The 16,992-nt window shown below is 35.9% G+C and overlaps 2 protein-coding genes across 2 annotated transcripts in view; one reads left to right on the plus strand and one right to left on the minus strand.

The window, feature by feature from the left end:
* Window positions 1–10,248, plus strand: part of LOC139822342 (uncharacterized) — a 24,976-nt gene extending 14,728 nt beyond the window's left edge. The window contains exons 8-10 of the mRNA XM_071793983.1: window positions 8,762–8,952; window positions 9,842–9,954; window positions 10,076–10,248. The gene's annotated coding sequence lies outside the window, so the exon portion shown is untranslated. The remainder of the gene's footprint in view (window positions 1–8,761; window positions 8,953–9,841; window positions 9,955–10,075) is intronic.
* Sas (stranded at second) lies at window positions 2–16,449 on the minus strand. Its single transcript, XM_071793997.1, has 13 exons — window positions 16,197–16,449; window positions 12,421–12,975; window positions 11,569–11,856; window positions 10,914–11,106; window positions 10,599–10,813; window positions 9,865–10,220; window positions 8,755–9,022; window positions 5,047–6,393; window positions 3,659–3,860; window positions 2,593–3,091; window positions 1,710–2,070; window positions 1,137–1,330; window positions 2–927 (listed from the first exon to the last, which is right to left on the minus strand). Exons 1-13 carry the CDS (start codon window positions 16,297–16,299, stop codon window positions 829–831), a joined length of 4,680 nt encoding a protein of 1,559 aa, XP_071650098.1. The 5' UTR covers window positions 16,300–16,449; the 3' UTR covers window positions 2–828.
* Between the last annotated feature and the right edge of the window lie 543 nt (window positions 16,450–16,992).

Here is a 16,992-nt window from a genome sequence, read left to right on the forward strand (position 1 = left end):
GATCTTGGGACTATTTTTTTTACCGAAAAAAAAAAACGATATTAGTTTTATTTAGATAAAAGTACTTTCCCGTTGAAGTTCGACCATTGCTTTAGAATCCCCTTAAATTTGATAGTTAAAACTGATAAAAAAACTGATGAAATGTAAAAATATAATGAAAGAAAAATATGACATTGGTAGAATGTATATAACGAAACAACAGATGGCACAAATTAAAACACCGAATAATTTTAAAAGCTTTATTTATTATAAATCCTCTTTCGCTATCTACACTAGCATGGAAAAGACTATGACTATTATGCCAACGCAACATACACACATACACACACGCAATGACGTATGAATTTTGAATACAATTTTAAATACGGATTCCAAATACGTATGTACAATTACAAACTTATTTTTTTTTTTATAAGATATCCATGACGTCAAATGTACATACGAAGGATGCTTATTAATCATAATTTTCTCTTATTTTATACTTTAAAATATATCAATAATATGTGGTTAAATTTGTTTAAATTGCACTTTTGTTTTGATAAAAAACTGAATCATTCATTGACCATTCCACTTAAAAATACTTATTGTGAATCTCGTTAGTTCTTGACGTTCTTTACATAAAATCATAACTTTTAAAAATACGTTATTTATTTTATGAATGTCTAATAATACAAATGTAAACTGTACAAATGTAAACAAAATCCATCTGGACTATCCTACTCACTCAAGTCTTGAGATGGTCATACTTATGGACGGATTTAATAGATGCATCTTTTATATGCAGACTTTAATATAAATAAATACAGATTTAATAAATTATATAAAACTTCAGGCAGTTTCTTTGACATTCGAATTGATGGTAGCCATTTCATGGTCTGCTGTAGTTTTGTTTCTTCCGTTGGGTATCGTAACTGCATCCTCACAAGTCTAAAAAAAAAAAAAAAAAGAAACATTTAATGTGAATTTACTCTTGTAATCTCGGTGAAAAGATATATACGTTATATGAATATTTTTCCTGAAATCCAGCAATTAAAATGTTGGCCAATTTATCGACCATATACTGACGCATTTATCTTACTCTACGAATACAATAACAATAACAATGAATTACCCATAGTTTCTTGTTGTAATTCTACCTTGTAGGAAGGATTGTCGTATGCTGATGTAGTTTTACGAGGTGATATGTCAGCCTTACTACTCGTTCGTCTCTTCATCAGCATCATTAATAGAATCAAGGTTGATAGTATCGCTAAGGAAGCCACAATGGCCACTATCACTAGCGGACCATAGTAATCTCCTTCATGCAGGGGAAGCGATGCAAATTTTCCAGCTGAAGAAAAGATTCTATAGTTAGTTTTGTGATAAAATATAAATATATAAATAAAAATAGAAGAAGATGTAGTTTTACGAGGTGATATGTCAGCCTTACTACTCGTTCGTCTTTTCATCAGAAATAGAAGACAAAATCGCGCAAAAAATTATGCTCTTAGAGAACGAGGATGGAGAAGATTGCAAATTTTATCACGGTAAATCGGCAATGACATATGATATATATGTCTCGTTTACATAAAATTGAAGGGAAACATTTCGAAGTTGCGTCACTTTGATATCACGCAATCTTTCTCTTTGAATTTTTAAGAAAGTATAGAAACTATAGAAATGTTTAAAAATTTTCAGGAAGGGGAAAATAACACTGCTTATATCGTTACCTTGCTGAGACACGGTAGCCGGTAAGAGAACACCTGGCTTAGTGACAAAATCTTGCACATTACTCTTTTTTATTCTTCCATTCGTCAAATATATTTCGAGCCATAATCGGTATCTAGTGCCAGGTTTTAGATCACCGATCACTGTCTTAGCGTGAGCGTCTCTCTTGGCGATTTTGAAGGTACTAGTGTCTTCTTTGCCAGTGTCGCTCTGGTAAATCGCACGATAAATATTCACGTATTTGTCCTCTGGATAAGGCACGCCACTCCAGGACACTTCCACGTCCGTCGACTTGATAGTTTTAATCTCAACTTTTACATCGAAAGAGTAGGGATCTGGCTCCGTAAACGTAGCTACCTGAATCTGCAATAAATAATAATTTATTAACAATATTATTCCTTTTTGTTATATATGTCGCTGTATTCCATATAAAAACATTATTATTAACTATTTATCTTCGTATTCTTATATTATATGACTATTAATGAATAATACCTAACGGTGCATTCTAACATCAAAGAAAATCCAAAAGATTAAAAAGTATTAAAAGATAAAAGTAGATTAATTATATATTTTTTACATAAGCTTTAAAAAGGAGCAATTTTGCATGATAATCTGAATTTAATAAAGATTGAATGTACACACATTTTTCAAAGCGTATTAAAGTTATGACTTTTTCACCACGTAGCTGTTCTTTTTGTTTCCGTGCTTGTAATTTTAGTAATCTTCATACTTTTGATATTTCTTGTAGTATTACTAATTTTTATATCTTTAATAGCTTGCTTTTTTATATAATTTTAATATCTCTAACATCTCTAATCTCTAATCATGATCCATCATGATCACCAATGTCAGATAATTTGAATAATCGTTAAATTATCTTACCGTTTTTTCACTAATTAACTCCGTTAATTGTCCTGGGAACGGTATGAAGTAAATACCGACTTCATACGTGGTTGACGGCTTCAGGTTTTCAATTACGTAATTCGTTACGGCACGATGGATCAACGGTGTTGCCGCATAAACCTTACTATCGTATTCTTTATATCTCAACTGAACACCGTCTATGAATTGCAGCTCGTATTCCGTGAATTTCTTCCACATAACGTTAACCCAGGTCGAATTTGTCTCCGCTATTCTAAGTTCGGCGTCAATCGGTATTTGCGGGGGCAGGGTCGTCACCTCTGCGTGTTTCTCCAATGTACGCACACTGTAAATCTTGCTGGTTGGACTGTTGGCCAGGTCCTTCAGTTTCACCGTAATTTTCACCTTGTATTCGGTCATCGGCTTTAGATCACCCAGTTCAAACTCAAGCTGCGGTGTCGCGATCAAGTCATTAGGAGGGGCAAACACCTGTGCCTTCCACGTGGATGGATCGAAATTCCTGTAAGACGAAGTATTCTATTGTTTCAAGGATCAAGAATGAATATTTCGTATTATCGACGTCACACATGAGAACAATAGAGGCTTGAGAAATTCCGTTTCTCACTGGCCTCCCCACTTATACTTTTACCAGCCACAGACAGTGCAAAGAATCACATCTGAGAGTTTAAAATATAGAACGCTTTCTATAACAAGTTATCAAGCTGACACTGTAAAAACCTTATAAAACACTTGTTAATGAAAGGAAGTTTAAAAATAGTATTTCAATTTTATCTAACTTTGAGAGACATTAAATTAAAGAAAAAACAAATTAGCGCGTATGGTAATTACTTCGAATCAGGGAGAAATTAAAAGTATCAAGTTGCACAAAAGATCTTTTCAAATTGGAAGGCAATATGATAACATTGTCTTACTTACGTTGATTTAAATTAATTTATCATCTAGGATAATTTATGATGCCATTCCTTCTGAATTTCTTTGTTTTTCTAGGTTTAAACATTTTGCGCGGACTTGCGAAATTTGAAAAGATCTCTTTACCCAATTTGATAAGTAATGCATTACCACATACGTTTTATCGCTGGTGTATCGCAGCTCGACTCTTCCGTGCAGCCCTACCAGAACCTGAGGTACGGTGAACACTAATCGAACCGTATGTTCATCGAGCGCTTCCAGTATTTGCATTGTGACCTCATTGGAGGGAGACGCAGCTGGGAATCCGGTTATACCTCCAGGTAGAGCAAAGCCTGGAGGTACAATGTTATGGTCCAAACCTATAATATATCGGAAGATTTATTATATCTCTATCTCTGTTAAAGTCCAGAAATATGCGAGAAACATGCGGTGAGTAATAATCATATGCGCCTGCAGGGCTCAGTCTCTCCTCCGAATATTTCGTTAACAGTTGGCTCATCAAAGCTTTCAAAACTCTGTTCCGTATTTTCTGTTCTCTTCATTCTATATTCAGACTAGTTGGAAAGCAGACTGTAATTAACTATTAAATTTTACAAAATCGATTCTTCTTAAAAGTCGATGTTGATACCTACAAAAATCTGAGATATATAAGATCTCAAGAGTAAGAGAAATTAGATATATATCGCAACTTATAGATATTCAATTAAGTGAACTTTTCGATAAAAAATCGTGTTAACGCACTTAAAAAATAAAGATGAGTCGAAATACGCCCGAATAAAACAACAGGACATAAGTAAAAGTGCTTTATGATCTCTTTGCGTCCTTCGATTGGTTTTTTACGCTTCAAAATGTTAAATAAATTTTGCGTTATTGCCTTTTATAAAATATTATTTTTTCTTTACATCATTTGGATTTGTTTTAAGAAGCGAATTATTTCTTCGATATTTCCTAGAATAAATCTAATCTCACTCCATGTCCTTTACGAAGTCTACAATAAAATTGATCTTATTTGTTTTCTCGTTTCCACACGCTTCTGTAAATTTAAGATCTTTTTTTCAAGATCGCAGCAGATGCCTTTAATCGCAAAAATTTGCTGCAAACGGATGTCTTTTAAGAGCATTAACGTACATGGTCCTTATGTAAATTACATAGAATTTTCTATAAGAGATATATCTGGCGCATGTAGCGATGTTCCTTATCGAAAAATAAAATAACTTTTCCTAGGGATATTAGAACGTAAATAATATTCGTGCTATATGACTAATTAAAAAGAAATGTATTTTGCAAATTACACGTTAGAGATGTAATCAGATGATAATACCCAATTCCTCGACTAATTATGAGTGGATTTTAACAGAAGCTCAAATCTTGGGATGTAGTTACGAAGGCATTTAACGTTGGAGCTTCACAAATGAGAGTGATCGATGGAATGTCGGCAATGAGAACGTTATTTTCACTTTTCAACAAGGAAGATCGGCTCGTTTATCAGACGCGACCGCTAACGCAAATTCTGTACATTATTTCTTCTGATGATCAGGAACGAACCTGACTGACTGGGCGTTTGTGCTGCGAGCGGGTGGTTCAAGTGCGTAAGTCCTGACTGTGGTATGTGAGCGTCTATATGGAGTGGTAGAGTTGGCAGCGGGCCGTTCGGCACGTTATGGGGTATAGCTGGCTGGCCGGGATAGGGTTGAAAGGGCCCGGGATTGGGATCGTGCTGACCGATGTGCGCTAATAGCTCCTCGATTTGCTGCGGGGTATTCGGAATGTCGGGCGTGTGAATGTGATAAGTGGTCTGCCCGTTCTCATCTTTCTGCGCGAAGACATGGGGCTTCGTCGTCTTCTTCGGCGCGATGGGCGCCGCCGCGGCCGTCCCGAAATAAGGGGGCTGTTGACCTCGATTGCCGGACGGCTGTTTCTGACTAGAGATCTGTTGGTGAAGATCGTACAGAGCCGGGTGACCTTGGGGAGGGGTATGATTGAGCTGAATTAGGCCGGGGTGCTGCGAGTTTATCAGGTGGTACAACTGTTCCGGCAGAGTCTCGTGATCGGGATTTCTTTGACCTTGTTTCGGCCGATCCGGCAATACCGAGGACGGTTTTGATTTTTCTGCGTCGACAAAGGGATTACTTGGTGTGGTCTTCTTCTTAGGGACAATTACGTTCGGGTCGATCGTATCGGATTTGAGCGGGATCGAACCCTGATGAGGAAGTCCAACCGCTGAGTATTGATTATTATAATTGACCGGAGAGGTATTTTCTCCGTTACTATGAGCAAAAGAGAATCCTGGATCTGATGTATCCGGTTGAGGGTGTAACGGAATGAACTGAGCCTGATCGTTTGGACGATCTTTTTGCAAAGAAGTCCATTTGTTCGGGTTCAATGAACCTGGCGCAGGTTGATTTTCATTAATAGGATATGTAGGCATCGAAGCGGCCTTATCGGAGAATCTATCAGGTGCTAACGGACCAGGGAAATACTGATCAATCATATCCTTGTGAGGTTTCAGCGATTCTACGGGTTTCTTCGAGTCGGATTTTGACTTTGATTTTTCCTTCGGGATCGATATCGGCTTTTCGGAGTGAACGGGCAAATGAAAGATGTCCTCGACATTGAGATGAGTGGATAGGAAGTCGGGACTGTAAGGTCCGTTGTAGGGCACCGTAGGATGTCCTGGATCCATAGGATAGTGAGGAGGTCCGTGAGCAGTAGTGTCCGTATGGGTCTGATCGGTTTTCGGGTCTTCCGAGGAGGGAGAAGTACTGTGCTCCGGTTCCTGGCTGGGCTTGAACATTTCCGACTTGTTATTCGGTCTTTTGATATTGTCAATCGTTTGCCGATCAAACGTGTTTGTGGCTAAGGGGCCGGGATACGCGGTCGTCACGTTCACCCCTGCAATAAGTAAAGTCCATTGTCACAGAGATTGTCAGTGATCGGTCACGAGTTGTCCGGGGTCCATGCATATTTACAGCGGGATCCAACTCAAACTTTCCAAGCGCAGTCACGGCTATGTGAAGCATGCATTTACAGCTTTGCTTTCATTCGGTTATTACATTGTCAATGCGAGGTATGTACAAGGAGAAAAAAAGGGGGTAAAGTCGACAAATGTAAATCTCGGGGTGGAATATACCGGGAGAATGTAACCTGAAGCCGTTAACTTATCGCAATACAATAAAAAAGTGCAATCCTAATTAAACATTACGCAATAATGCACTTAATTATATTAGAGCCCATTTGACACAATTTGTGCTAAAAATCTTTCTATTTACATAAGATTACATTGAATTTTTGGGCGTAACCAGATATATGAGGTATATTTTGTATCTTATTATTTAACGCTTAATATGCCTGTGACTTTACAATATGTGGCAAGAGTGTAGTTTAATTATAAGGACACCTCGAAAGTGTCACAAATTTTGATTTTAATGAAACTTTATATATGTACATGTAGGTGAAGTAAATAAATAATTTTTTTTAAATTATCGGTTGGGACAAAAAATCGGTTTTAAGGGATAAAATCACCTCTATTTAATAACATCTCAATAATATTAAAAAAATAATAATTTTCAAAAATTCACCCTTCTCTGCACCCCTTTATGAAAGAATATCTCTATTGTATTATAATATTATAAAATGATTTTTTCTGAATATATATTTGTAATTCTTCATAAGAGATTGCAGTAATTATAATTTTTATTTTTAACTTTTGAAAGCATAATATAATTAAAAAATTAAATCTTGCTTATTAAATTTTAATTTGTATCAAGAGTGAAAGCTAGTGCGTGTTTATTAAACATAAGTATTAATAGTACAGAAAAACAATAAAATGATTTCTATTTACTTCATTTTATATATTTTTATTATTTCAAAAACTGAATGAATAATATCAGTTTTGGCCTTGTTGTGCGTATGTTAACATAATCAAGAGAGAATGGTGATATTGTAATTTTCTTCTCCTAACAATATGACTTGATGTTAAAATTTCATTAACCTAAATATATGCTTTTGCGATACAATCAACATTTTAGCTACTGAATAATTGCGTTAATCCTTTATAGAGCGAAACCGAAATAGGGACGGGAAATGATTATCCTGTGAATCTCATATATGTATATAAGTTAATAGACTATGGTAGAGAAAGCGATTTCTGAAGGTTTCTTAAAATATACAATTAAAATATGTAATTAATGGATCAAATCTAGAATGCATGTACATTTACACATCATGGCTATGCACAACAATGCCTTAATAAATATTATCATTTCTATTTGTTTGACGTATCCAATAAATTTGTGTAGATTTATCTGAATTATTACAAGCTGTATTTTGTTCGACATACAATTATCAATGTTTTTCTTTAAATAGACGTTATCTTTATATTCAAAATTACTTTTCCTAAAAGCTACGATCAATTAAAAAATTTATTATATACATTTTTTAAATTAATTTTTTGTTATAAAAAATTACTTCGCCAATTGTATCACGATTTGCTGAACGTTCTATAATAATTAGAAATAATTTAGTAGAAGGAATGAATAAAAAGTATCTCGTCTCTATTACGATTATATAATCATTTTGAAAATAACAATCCAATAATCGTGTTCCGAAAGTAACCTAACAGCTAGAAATATTTGTTGGCTTCGCCACTTAGGAAAGGTAGTTGATGACGACTTACGATTCGCTGCTAATTACACGTTAAATATAATAATCAGTAACAGTAGTGGTTTTCAATCATAGTTAGTACTTTATCCGGAGTATGTTTTCATTTATTAAAGGTATCCCTGTAGACATCTCTTAATATCCTTCGATGAGAAATGTGATATAAATAATGATTTTTACAATGGATTTGTTGATTGGAGCAGTAGTTCTTAACTTTTTCTTTCTTTGAGTAATATTCTTTAATTTCAATGTACAAAAATGTATTTTTGCATCTTAATTAAAAGCTTATCTCCGCATATTTTTAAATATTTTCATTATCATAGAAAAAGTATAAATTTCTCAAAAGAACAAACATAATAAATCTAATAATAAATCTTATCTAAATCTAAATAATAGAGATTACTTTCTTCAAAACGTATGTACGTCAGTAACATTCAAGAAAGAAAATTTAATTTAGATTCATGACAAATTAAAAATGTTACACAATATCTCCCATCCCAAATACCGCGTGCATTCTTAGGAGTTAAGAACTATACTCGGCTGATTAGGATATCGGGGAACATGTATTTTATTTTTATCCAAACTGTTATTTACCTGGCAGTTGTGACGAAGGATAGCCGCAGGTCCATTGCGTGCAGCACGGGTTAGCAGGTACATGCGTCAACGTTGCTTCATGAGGAGGACATGGTAAATTGGCAGGCGGCAGGGCTGGTACAAATTTGCAAGCAGCGTGACAGGACACATTGCCCATCTCGCAATAACAACGCCTCTCGCAGCCGGTGACGTTTGACGGTAACTCGCTCCAGTTGTCGTACGTAACTCCTTCATAATTACAGGAGCCATTGTTCCTACAGCGCACCTCCTAGAAATCAATAATTATTGTCAGAATATGAGAATGTAGAAATTTGTTGAGAAAGATTTTGAGCTTTCTTCAGAATTTTCATTAAAGAAATAGCCATTATTATCCGAAATAGATATTATTTATTCGATATCTAATAAAAAAGTTATTTAAATATAAATATCTTAAAAACAAAAATCTGAGATTCTACATTTGGAGTTTCTTTTGCCTTAAATGTTTAACAATTTATATTTGTGGATAAATAATATTCCTCATCACATTACAATTTTTACTCGAAACATTTTAAAAATATATTTTTCGGAGATATTGATATATATCATATGTGCTTTATTATGTATTTTTTTAGTTTGACTTGATACATATTTTATAATGTGAATATTTTTGAATTATTGATGTAGGGGAAAGTAGGATAATACGCGGTAGAATATTCGTTAATTTTTGTGAGAAGTAGGCGAACCCGAGAATAAAACTGGATCACATTACTTAACCAGTTAATTATCTTTAAATGACGTATTATATACTTCTAATGAATTTATTTCAGGTATTTGAATTGGAATAGAATTAATTAATTTGTGATCTGTATGTAGTTACAAGAAATAAATTCGAGAAGTAGAATAATATTTTTATCAAACGGAATAAAATTTATAATTTTTAAAATTGAAATTATAAATCAAAAAGTATTCTGTAAATCCTATAATTATAATAAACAGTACATTGGAATGTTTTCCACGAAAATAAGCAGAGTCCAGTTTCTGATTTGCTTATCCAGTTTTTGCATATGCTCATTATAATAAGTGGTATATCAATAAAATTCTATTTTAGGAAAGAATCTACGAAAGCTGTACCTGGGGACAGCATTGTGGTGCTTTTGGGACAAAATTCGCTGGAACCGTTTCCCAATCTAGACAGTGAGGATCCAACAAGTCCAATCCAAAGTCCGTAGGACACTCTATCGTAGCGCATTCACTTTTTCCACCCTCTGTGCAAGTGCAGAAGGAGATACACTCGTCGTACCATTCCGCGCCAATTTTGTACGATTTTCCCCTGTAATTGCAGGTATTCTTGTCGGATGTTTTCTCCGAAATATTGGTCTTCACCACTTCGGCTGGTAGGGACACCTGTATGGCTAGCCCGGTACGGCTTCCTTCCGCCACGCGAACGTAATACGTATGCGCGGGCTCCAAACTCGAAACTATACCATCTGCGAATATATAGAAATATGTAACTTTGTCCTAATTTTTTATTTTTTATCCTTCGTCATTAAATCTTTCAGAGCTGTAGCGATAGTATTCTATAATTCGAGATATCAGCAAAGAAAAATTGTCTGACATAGTAGAAATTTGTACTACTTGTAACGAAGAGAAATATCGTTGCTTCAACTCATGAAGCATATTATAATTTCAACTGTTCTGCACCATTTCTAATTTATGAAACGAGAAGGACCTGAATAGTTAATGATCAAAGCGGTCGTGAAGCATGAGTTTCTGAATTCGATTCGCGAACCACTCGCATTCGATACTTCTCTCGCTCATCAGCTACAATAATGATTTCTTTACTTTCATCGATAAGTTTTATTTACCTTTATCGGGATTCTGTTGTCTCCATACGTGATTGTCCTGCGAGATCTCTATGGTAACGTCTTGAGGATTCTTCGCGGATAATTTTAATTTGATCGCCGTCGAATTCAACACCTTCACGTCCATTAATTGTACACTCAGGTCGGTGGAATTCTCCAGTCTGAACTCGTGATCGGCCAAAGTAACGTCGCAAAGTGTAACTGTGCAGCAGTGATCACTAAGGATCAATATAATTAGCTATTATCTTGCTTATAAATTATTTAATTTTACGATTTAATCCGCGATTGCTAATTTCATCGATTAAAGAAGATTTATACCTAGGGTCGGTTAGCGCGACGCAGCGATCATGCTGCTTGGCTATGGTGTCATTCGGTGGACACTTGGGCCTGGGCTGACACTTCAAATGGCCGCCAGCCTCGCAAATGCATATCCTGGAGCAACCGTCTTCAACACGTTCTCCTCTAGCCACTGTAATGTTGCCGAACACACACGTCTCGTCCGGTTCAGTATCTGTATGAAATATATTAATATATAAATCTTTTTATATTAATTGAATAGCTTCTTTTTAATAGAAAAATAAGCTATCCTACAGATATCTAACAAATAAGTTGAATTAAAAGATAAACTATAAATAGCTTGTGATGTTGTTGATAATTAATCATACATGTGGAATAATCTCAAATAGTAAGGTATAATTTCCGTTCTATTTATGGCAGCAGATAATACACGCAAATTCAAACGTTAATGAGCGCCGACAAATGAATTAATGAAATCTCTGGAGCAATAAAAAAAACTAGAGTCAAGGAGTTTAATGAAAGAATGTGGTCTGATAAGTCTATCGAACCATTTGTGCGTATTACTTTATGTTTGAAGTGGAAAACACGGACAAATTATAGGCTTGTAAATTACGAATTTCCGCACTTGTGTCTGCATGAAGATCATCAAATTCTGAGAATAGACAAAGAGACACACCTGAATCTGGACAGAGAATAACGGCGCAACATGGTTCCTCAACAACCAGTTTTTCTTGGCACAAAGGATCCTTATAGTCTCTGCCCGCTCTAACGTAAGGGTAGATACATAAAGGCTGACACTCCATAATTCCACTTTCGGAGCACACGCACTTCTCCTCGCAGTCTCGGACAACTTTCTCACCCGCTGAATAAGTGCGATTTCCGTGGTTACACACTGACGCTTTCGGAAGTAATGTCGAGGAAATGTTTATGGCAGTTTCGTTATGCGGCGCGATGTACTCTCCGCCTGGAAAACAATCGAGGGGATCGTTTAGGCTCTCCATGAGGACGCATTCCGATTTTGGAAATATGATTTCCAAAACTTGTTTTTCATTAACGTAAGTAAAATTAAAATACAAATTAAATACATAAAATCAAACGTAATATCTCTCGATTTGATCCTAATTTTTTTTAGATAATAAAAATAAGACATGAGGTTTCTAAGTTTGCGCAATAGATTCTTTAGTCGTTTTACTGGCCATTTTGAGAGCATTTTTACTTATTACAATAATACTTAATTTTTTAGTTTCATGTACAGTATAAAACCCTCAAAATGTGCTTGCTCCAAAAGTACTCCCGTAGAGATCTTAATGTAATATTGCTAACAAAATCGGATTTTTTTGTAATTTTGTATTTTACTTAAGAAATTAATTTAAAATTAACTAATTTTAGTTAATTCGGAAATACATTTTACATACAATAATTTGATAATTCTCTCCAATGTAATTCTTCCCAACGTCAACCGTAACAAAAAAATTAATGTCCGTCGTGTCCATGTCTCGTGTCATGTTCATGTCTCCACAATACTCACCTTCGACTTCTTTGTCGTCCTCGTCCATGCTGATGTCGCTGAGATCCGTGATATTAGCGTGCAACGAGTTCATTGGCTCCGAGGCGGTGACGTTTAAGGCTCTGCCTCTCGATGACGTTGTTTCTTCCGTCATTTGAGCCCCCACTGCGCCGCTCGTCGTACCCTGGGCAGCAAGGCTGCTCGGCGGCGTCGTCCTCGTCACAGCGACGATCGGTACTCCGTGAAGAAGAAACGGAATCGTCACGCCCGTAGCGTCCATAGATTTCACCGTCGCTGATGATTGATCGACCTTCATCGCGGTCGTCGTGGGTGAAATCGATGACGTCATCGGAGCGTCGGAATCTGCAACCCTCCTCGCGTCATCATCCTTGACGACGGGTTTTTGGTATTTCTGATCGCCTTTGGCCTTAAAGTCTATTACGGTCTTCTTCTTAGCTTCAGTCGTGGTCTTTACGTCAGCTTCTTTTGTCGGATACACAGTTCTCGTTTCTGTTGTATCGTTCCGCCATTCTGTGCGAAGGGGCTGCACTCCTAGAGTATCCTCGCCATTGGTACCTGAGCAAAAGGAATAGACGCTTAAGAGATTCAATTATCTAGTAAAATTATTAGACACTTTGCTTCTTAAAAATTGATAAACTTTCACGCTAGATCTCATCTCAGATTGGTCAAATATTTTTATACGTAACTCTGGTAAAAATGCATATTTTTTAATTAAACTTTTGTCAGAATAAAAATAAAATATGATTACAAAATCGAGCATTCAAATATGCATGCTGCATCACAAAATACAAACATTTGAATAAGAAGTTTCTAAGAGTGTTAGCGACTTGAAATTTCTGCCGGCTCTCACAATTCACGCGTGATGTAGTCGTATAGGATTAAAAGAGATTCAAATCGAACAATGACAAATCCGAAACAAACCTAAATCACTTAAAGACACTTTTCAACAAAAGTTAAGATATTGAGATCATTAAACAATATTTTAGATATTTGTATTGTTTAAAAAAATTATGTATTACACATGCATGTCACCTTGGATTATGCATATTATATGCTGCAATTTCCTCAAGGTGGTTACTATCTCTCGAAGCTATATGAGTGACTAATATAATCTTTATTTACTTATTAATGAGAATGTCTTGTTTCTAAGCTAGATTGACACTCATGAATGCCTTGTATTTCTAAGCTACTATTATTAATCTTATTTCCAATTTTGAGGAAAATCGGAAGGAAGATCGCGTACAATCGCCTGATTGATTGTATACCTCTCTTATATGTACCACCTGCATTTACTACTTACACATTTATCACATTTATATGTATATAACACTTATTTTATACGGTTTAACTTATGTTATAGCAAATAATTTTAATAACTACGTTTGGGGCGTTAAACCATAGGTGTGTAATTTATCTAGCGCCGTGTTGCAAAAGGAACGAGGATTTAATGACGGGGCGCAGCAGTATATATATGTACGTATACAATAAATGCACTGGAAATTGCATTCGAGCACGTGACTTAATCCGCCCGTTACATTACCGCATAATATAATGTGTAAGTTATACGATCGTATTATACATGGAAACGCGAGCGTGACTTAGGCGAGTCGGCGACTTTTCCCTATTCGCTACCGTTTCTTTTCAGAGACTTTTCGTGTCTAGTCCTGCAGGCTGCACCAGAGAAAGTGCACGTGCGACTTGAATGTAAAAGTTCGAAAGGAGGAAATTAAATAAAATTTACATATATACTTTAATTACCTATAAAAATTAAATTTTCATTAAAAAAATTTCAGAATTATTGTACATTAAATTAAAAACTAACATAGTAAATTCGATTTAAAACTTAAATTAAATAAAATAAAAAAAAATATAATTAAGTACTTGGTTTAATTTCCTCAAATTTGATTTATAATGTACTGTATATATACAAAAGTTCTGATTGCATATTGAAAGAATAAATGCATATGTGACAATATTTATACTGCGAGTAAATATCTCGCAATAAGAACTGGTAAGTGTTATTGAGTGACGCGTACGAGAGCTCGTACAATTGTATTACTAATTAGCTAATAGTCAAATATGTATCTAATTACATTTTCGAGTGGAATATTCGGTAACATTTATCGCACTAGGAACGGTGAATTGTAACGGTTCAACCGGTCCGCACGAATGCGGTATTCATCACGAAGATACACCTGACGTGTTCGACTAACAGATTCTACTTTATAAGGACGCCGTAAGTAGGCGGCGATCTCCTTTCTACGGTTAACCCATCTTTTTAACCACTCTCCATTTAGTCAATTTGTAGACCTTTACATAGCAAAAAATGTCAACAGCTTTATTACACTTAATTAATTTTTTTAACGTTGCGTATCTTTGTCTACATAATTTCCGAATTATTAAATTAATTAGTATAATTATAACTATTATATATTAGTTGAAGTAATGCCCAATGTTTGAAAGTAAACAAAAAACATTTGATTTTAAAGCTACATCTGCCGCAAATACTCCTTCTTTTGTTGAAAAAAGATTCTGCAATATCACAAAATTTAAAAGTGTGAATTAAAAAAACGACCATATTATAGTATCGAAAATAATAAGTTTTAAAATTTTGATGATCAAAGAAAATTATTTTCAGATCTGTATCTAGCTAAATTTTTAAATACTATTTAGCAAAATCGTTCTTTCCGTGATATAATACTTCTTTTGCTTATTGCATGTATTTGATTAATTTATTTATCAGTTATTTTATGGCACGCATGTTTTCTTTTGTCACTCTGCAACCAAAGGAGAAGAAAGAATCTGATTAATATCTGATTCGGTATTTGTCAAGCGGACGTTAATAAGCCGTTCAATATTTATGTTTTATATATTTTTAATAAAATATATATCGATCAACAGAAAGTTGAAATTATCGTTAATTAACTTTAATAAGATGGTATGCAATTACATCTTATTAATTGAGTGACTGATATAAATACGAATGAATGTCTCGCGAAGGAGACTGTTTCGCTATTGCGAGTCATTCGCAGAAAAACCGCGAAGATATCTTAGAATTGATTTTCTTTAATTCAGCCCGATGTGAGATGTGACGCGAATGCCGTAAGAGAGCCTGGGAAATCCGGGCGCCTCTCTTGCGCGGTCGTTAAAGTCTTTGGCTGCGTCACGCAATCCTACGCGTTTCATTCACCGCTTTAATGAACCCGCGTTATATTATTACGCAAATGATATAAAACGCATCTCGGATAAATGTCTCGTTTAAAATTAAGAAGGAAAAAATGTAAGGAAATTTATAAAACTTCCCTTTCTCTCGTTATCAGTATTTACATCTTCACTCACGTAACGTAAGTATTTGAAAGACAATGTAAGACAAAATCTAAAGGAACATATTTTCAAAGAAATCTCCTAAATTTTTACCACGTAGAAATTTAGATAATTTTTCAAAGTTGTTTTCTTACGGTTTATGTGCATGATAATGATAAAAACAAGAAAGATATTTTTTTTTCAGACTTTTATACAAAGAACATTCTTTATTAATATTGCTACTAACAATTTCAATGATTTTTCTTCGGTATCAGTAATCATTTCCTTAACATAGATATTATAGATAATTGGTGTACTTTTGGATAACTTTTTGCTTACGGAATGTGGTGGTTTTTTTTTCAAATATTTTCACATATTACAATTTCTTGTCGTCTATCATCGCGATTTTTTTTTTTTAGTAATATGTAATACAAGGTATTTTTTATAGGAGCTTATTCCCGAAGGAAGCTTACCGGGTGTCGTGGTAACTGGTGTTTCAGCATTGGCTGTCAGGGAAAAGGCGACCCCGCCTAAGAGGCAGAGACCCAGCAGGAAACATCTTTCCTGGATACGCATCCTACCGCATTCTTCTGCACAGACGTATATACACGTAAACACTCGCTCGTTCACACGCACCCCACTAATTTCGTCGGCGAAAAGACCGGAAACGGGGATCAGGAAGGGAAAATCCAAGTCCGCGTTCTCCTGCGCGGTGAGGCTGCTGCCCGCGACCAGCAACGCGCGTGAACCAACAACGCGGGAACAACGGGCAGTCCGTGGCTGACTGAAACGAGTTTCAGAGACTTGGATGGCGTGGAGAGAAAGAGAGAGAGAAAGAGAGAACGGTCCACTTCGTATGTGCGTATGTATGTGAAGGGGACTGAGGGAGAGAGGGAGCGAGAGAGGGAAAGAGAGGCAGAGAAAGAAAGAGAGAAAGAGTAGGAATTTGTAGAGTTCGCAGTTCTCGAAACACTGCCGGGGAGTCCGGGGACACCGCTGAAAGCACGCGTGCACGGTGACCGATCGACTGGCCGCTCTCTCTCGTTTCGTTGGCGATCCGTGCCGAGGCCGGAGCTGTAGTGCAGGCAGTACCGCGGTGAACGGGATTCGCCACCGCCGACGAGCCTCGCATTGGCCTACCTCTTCTTCGTGTGCGTCTTCCACCAGTTCTACCTTCTACCCGTGAGCCCGGGTACGGGTACGGCCGCGTTAGCCTTGCTACAGGTCGTAGACACTTGCACTAGGCGCCATATAAATGCATCAGCCTTC

Source organism: Temnothorax longispinosus, chromosome 11 (genome assembly GCF_030848805.1).
Source record: "Temnothorax longispinosus isolate EJ_2023e chromosome 11, Tlon_JGU_v1, whole genome shotgun sequence".
NCBI lineage: Eukaryota > Metazoa > Arthropoda > Insecta > Hymenoptera > Formicidae > Temnothorax > Temnothorax longispinosus.